The sequence below is a fragment of the Vigna unguiculata genome, chromosome 7, assembly GCF_037176805.1.
Source record: "Vigna unguiculata cultivar grain cowpea cultivar isolate G323 ecotype 2 chromosome 7, ASM3717680v1, whole genome shotgun sequence".
In the NCBI taxonomy this organism is placed as follows: Eukaryota; Viridiplantae; Streptophyta; class Magnoliopsida; order Fabales; family Fabaceae; genus Vigna; species Vigna unguiculata.
In genome coordinates this window covers 7,682,556-7,687,749 of record NC_140798.1, presented here as the reverse complement: position 1 = coordinate 7,687,749, position 5,194 = coordinate 7,682,556, and the positions used below count along the sequence as shown (strand labels likewise).

The following is a 5,194-nucleotide window of genomic DNA, read 5'->3' as shown; positions in this document are numbered from 1 at the left end:
TTCATTTTCATTTTTTTATTTAAAGTTTAATAATATTTTTGTTTTATTTACTTTTTATATTTATATTTATTTTTTAGTACATTAAATTAAAATAAATTTATATACATAGATATTAATATTTTATTTTATTTTTCAAATATATATTAAGAAGTATGAAAACATAAAAAATAAAAAAAACATTTAAAATTTAGAAAATATAAAATTAAAATAAAATTAAAAATAGTTAAAACAAAATTAATATTTTTTAATATAAAGTTTAAGTATTTTTAATTTATTTTATTTCTTAAGTATTTTTAATATATATTTAAAAAATAAGATTATATATAACTATTTTTATACAATGTGTTAAAAATAATTATACTAAAAAATAAAATTTAAAAATAATATTTTGACTTCCGAAAGTCAACTTCCGGTGATATATTTTGACTTTCGGAAGTCGACTTCCAGTAATATATTTTAATTTTTGAAAGTCGACTTCCGATAATATATTTTGACTTCCAAAAGTTAACTTCCAATTATATTTTTGACTTCTAGAAGTCGACTTCTGATTATATATTTTGACTTTCAAAAGTTGATTTTCAAAAATAATGTTGGAGACGTGATCTCCGTGGTTGGTTTTAATTAAATGGTCAAAGGGTAGTTTTGAGATTTAAAATTTTATTAAAAATGTAGAAGAAATTTTGGAGGTGAAGGAAGAAAGACCCCAAGATTAATGCACAACATTAAACAGCATTTAATAAAAGTAGGCCCAACCCCATATCATGGTGTCAGCATTGGCACCTGCGAAGGTTGTTCCTTTCCATTAATGCAAGACCATAAATTCAAGTTTTTCAAACATATTCAGGCTGCTGAGTTTAGCAAACAAAAGACGCTTATATTACAGAGAAAAAAAAAAGATCAGTCAACAATATTATAGGACTCCTCCAATGCTTTCCAAAATAAACATAAAATAAACCTACACATTATAAAAACTGTTACAGGATGCCGCACTAGGTAACAAGAGCTACTTCCTCTAATCAACCAATGACATGTCTGAAGAGGCACTTCTTTTTCAGCTTTCCCACATCCAACTTGTAGAGGTGAGTGATGAAATATTAAATATGAGCATTTTGTCCACTAAAATGCACAGTAATGACAAGTGCTTAAAACCATGATCAGTGCATTAGAAGCTGGAAGTCACCATCATTGTTCACCACTTGATAATCATATCCAAGTCCGTTGGCACGGTCATGGAATTCATCCATCTCACTTTTGGGTACCTGTATTCCAACTAGAACATTTGCTCCAGTCTCACCCTGTTGGTTACCAAAGTGAAACTCTAATTAAGATCAAACAACAACACTAACATGCTGTGTGTTTCACTAAAGGAATACAAAATGAAAAAACTTCCCACCTCCCCTCGGTAATGGAATAAACTAATATTCCAACGTGGACTGAAGGAGTCTAAAAATTTCATCAAGGCACCGGGTCTTTCTGGAAATGTAAAACGACAAAGAACCTCATTCTGAACATCTGATCTGCCTCCCATCTGAAATGTGTTCAAAACAACATTAACTTAGTTCAACAATACAAACACAACTGTTTGTGAAAGACACATGTTTGATGAAGACTATTGCAAGTAGACGAGATAAACAAATCAAATGGGGCGGCTTAGCTGTGTCATGTTACTTCATTTTCAACATCTAACCTTATTTGGACCGGGATCATCAGAAAATACAATATACCTAACATCAATAATGTTACAGTGTTTGATGGTTGGGAATAGCGCTGGGAAAAGGGATATGAATGTATGATACAATAACCTTCATTGTGAAGGAAATTTGTGAGGCCAACATACCAGGTAACGCAAGTGGTCTTTCACCAAGTCACTTTCTGTGAGATTGAAAGTTTTGAGTTGGGAAGATTCCATCCTCTCCTGCATTGCTCTTAGCTCGGAGACTGTGTGAACCCCAACGCTGCACATTCACAATATGTTATGGGCCGTCTTAACATAATACTAGTTGTTAACAGATAAACATCAATAATAATAAAAAGTTGATAAGAGATAGTTTCCATAGAGAATTTGGGAGTCAATGAAAACTAATAAATTATGACAGAGAGATGTTAATATTCAGCGAACATATTGCTCTATAAAAAGTTGATTGACAATGAATGAAGAAAAAAATAATCAGGCAATTATGATTTCACCTGTAAAGGACAACCGCCTTTTTATCAGAGTTGTATCTGTATTTGAATTCTGTGATGTTCACCTGCCCCACCTGCCGGACAAAATAGAAAATAAGATTATGAAGAAAATTTCTAGAAGCAATGTTTGCTAAAGTAGCAGACATACCAATTGACAAAATTGTTTGAAACTGCCAGGTTCCTCCGGCATAACAGTGGCCAGCACAGCCTCTTGTTTACGACCAACATTTGCAAGCTCAGTTACAACGCGAAGTTTATCAAAATTCATGTTTGCTCCACTGGTGATTACTACAATGTTTTCACCCCGGATCCCATTGTACCTGCAGTATGCCTCAGCTCCAGCAAGTGCAAGTGCACCTGCTGGTTCCAATATGTTCCTTTTCTCCTCAAACATATCCTGCAATAAGTTTCATCCTTGTCAAATTCCAAAAGTTCAAGTTGTACAAAAAATGCACTGTTTTTCATTAAATGTACAAGACAGTCAAAAGGGCTATATGTAAACTTAAGTCTCCAACTCTGATGATACGAATAGAAGAGCTACATTTGGACCAACAGAATTCCAACAAAGGAACAGCCTCTAAAAGTTCCTAAAATATGCTACACTTTTCATGTGTAGTAAGTATAGATTTACTTCATTTGACAAGACTCAATAAAGTTCCTAAAATATGCACAACAGATGCTAAAGAAGCATACATATCACATATATGAAGTCAAAAATATAAATCTGGAAATATATTAATGCATCTGAGATTTAGAATGTAAATTTTACAAGCAAAAGAAAATGTTACCTTTATTGACGCACAAATTGAATCACGGCTCACAAGAACAACACCATCTACCAACTCCTTGCATATTCGGAAAGTTTCTTCGCCAACCTCTTTAACAGCCACACCATCTGCAAATCCTCCAACCTGGTCCAAGATCACTCTCTGATCATGATGGAATGACAACGCCATTGCATTTGCATCAGAGGGCTCCACCCCAATAATCCTCACCTATGTATTCATACTAGCCATCAACAATCATTTCTCTTAATAAAGAAAGCCATACAAAATCACAACAACCAATAACATAACATCATGCAAACCTCTGGATTAACCCTCTTCACATAAGCAGCAATACCAGCAATGAGACCACCCCCTCCCACAGGAACAAAGATTGCATGCACTGGACCCTGAATTTGGCGCACAATTTCCATCCCAACTGTTCCCTGACCCATGATGACATCGGGATGATCAAAAGGTGGTATGAATGTCCTACCCTCCTCTACCGCCTGCTTCTTAGCATATGCTTGTGCTTCATCGTATGAATCCCCCACAAGCACAACCTTAGCACCCAGCGCTTCCACAGATTTCCACTGCAAAGTTACAAGAAACAAAAATGCATAACTTGATTGAACAATATTTTCCTTCCCTCGGATACAATCAAAGACACAAACATAAAAGCAAGCAGGCAAAAGCAAATATATAAACAAAAACACACCTTGATTTCTGGGGTGGTAACAGGCATAATAATCACCGCACTGCAATTCAATCTCTTGGCAGAAAATGCAACTCCTTGAGCATGATTCCCAGCAGACGAGCAGATAACCCCCTTTTCCAACAACTCTCTGGGAAGCTTTGCCATCATATTATAAGCTCCACGAATCTTAAATGAGAAAACCTACACCCAATTTCAAATACTCATTCAATAACACGCACGTATGTTGTTCACTCATCTTTCACTGAACCATATAGCATATCTTCATGTTCCATTTGCTTCAAAATCCAGGTAAGCCCTTCACTACTAGAACTTAAAACCAAGAACTTGGTAAAAGAAAAAAAATAATTATGACCGAACCACAGTTCCTTCCATCTCAAGCAAAAATTATAGCCATTTACATCACTGTAATATTTTATTAACAATAATATTTTTTCTTTAACACTGCCAACTCATGTCATCATGTATAGTAAAGTATTGTAACGATATTTTCAAAATAGTGAACTTAGAAGTTATATCTTCCACGATTAATTAAAAGACAAAGATGATCTCCGGTGAGTTCGGAAGTTAAAACTCTACTCTTTTAACAATATTAGGTAAATAATGAAGCATTTAAACACTCATTGCACATAAAAATCAAAAATTGATATCGACCAAGATGAAACAAAGGTGGTGGGGACTTACAGGTTGCAAATCCTCTCTCTTGAGCCAAACCTTAACCCCGAGTTTCCCAGAAAGCTTTGGCGCCAATTGCAGAGGGGACTCAATTGCTACGTCGTAGACCTTCGAAGTGAGAATATTCGTCAAATAATTCATCGCATTCATCACGCCGTCGCCACCACTGTCGGAGCGTGACCGGTGGGGAACCGCACCTACGTATCCGGGTGGATACTGGAGGGTATCCGGCGACACCCGGGGGCGCGGGGGAGCCACTAGCGGGGGACCCTCTACGATGGCTGCCGCGGGGGAGGAAGAGTGCGCGGCCTCCGCCGGCTTGGAAAGCGTGGCGGCGATCAAGGGCCTGGGGCTAGGACGCGCCGCGAGTGGTTGGCGCGCCATTTGGTAGAGAGCTTGTCGGCGGAGGAGAGGTGGCGGTGTAGTGGCGACGCGCAACGAATCCATGGCAGTGAGGTAGGCTTGGGTCTGCGACACAAATTGTTCAGGTTGTAGTGGAATTCGTTAAACAAAATATATATATATATATATATATATATATATATATATATATATATATATATTTTGATTAAGATTTGTTTGAAACCATCACGTGTCTAGAACCATTAAATGATATAAAAATGATATAAATAACACTTTCTTAACTAGTAATTTTTGTAAGAGCATGGATAAAAAAAGTATAACTAGCATTTCCTTTTAAAAAGATTATTGATAAATTTATAACAATATATAAAGGGATTCCCATTTTTGTGTCCACTTTTCAAAATACCGATTTTACCCTTTAAATATAATAATTTACTAAATATTTAAAAATTGATCGTTACTTTTACAAATTTTTTATAAAATCGGATGTTTA

General features: G+C 35.6%; 1 protein-coding gene across 1 annotated transcript; it reads right to left on the bottom strand.

The window, feature by feature from the left end:
- Positions 1-732: 732 nt before the first annotated feature.
- OMR1 (L-O-methylthreonine resistant 1) lies at positions 733-4,808 on the bottom strand. Its single transcript, XM_028081592.2, has 9 exons — positions 4,348-4,808; positions 3,667-3,846; positions 3,272-3,541; positions 2,973-3,179; positions 2,333-2,581; positions 2,188-2,258; positions 1,838-1,955; positions 1,394-1,528; positions 733-1,295 (listed from the first exon to the last, which is right to left on the bottom strand). Exons 1-9 carry the CDS (start codon positions 4,783-4,785, stop codon positions 1,155-1,157), a joined length of 1,809 nt encoding a protein of 602 aa, XP_027937393.2. The 5' UTR covers positions 4,786-4,808; the 3' UTR covers positions 733-1,154.
- Between the last annotated feature and the right edge of the window lie 386 nt (positions 4,809-5,194).

Coding starts and splice junctions, on each gene's coding strand:
- OMR1 (XM_028081592.2), bottom strand. CDS start 4,785: ATGGATTCGTTGCGCGTCGCCACTACACCGCCACCTCTCCTCCGCCGA. Junction 3,542..3,666: donor TTACCACCCCAGAAATCAAG/GTGTGTTTTTGT, acceptor GTAACTTTGCAG/TGGAAATCTGTGGAAGCGCT. Junction 1,296..1,393: donor TATTCCATTACCGAGGGGAG/GTGGGAAGTTTT, acceptor GGTAACCAACAG/GGTGAGACTGGAGCAAATGT.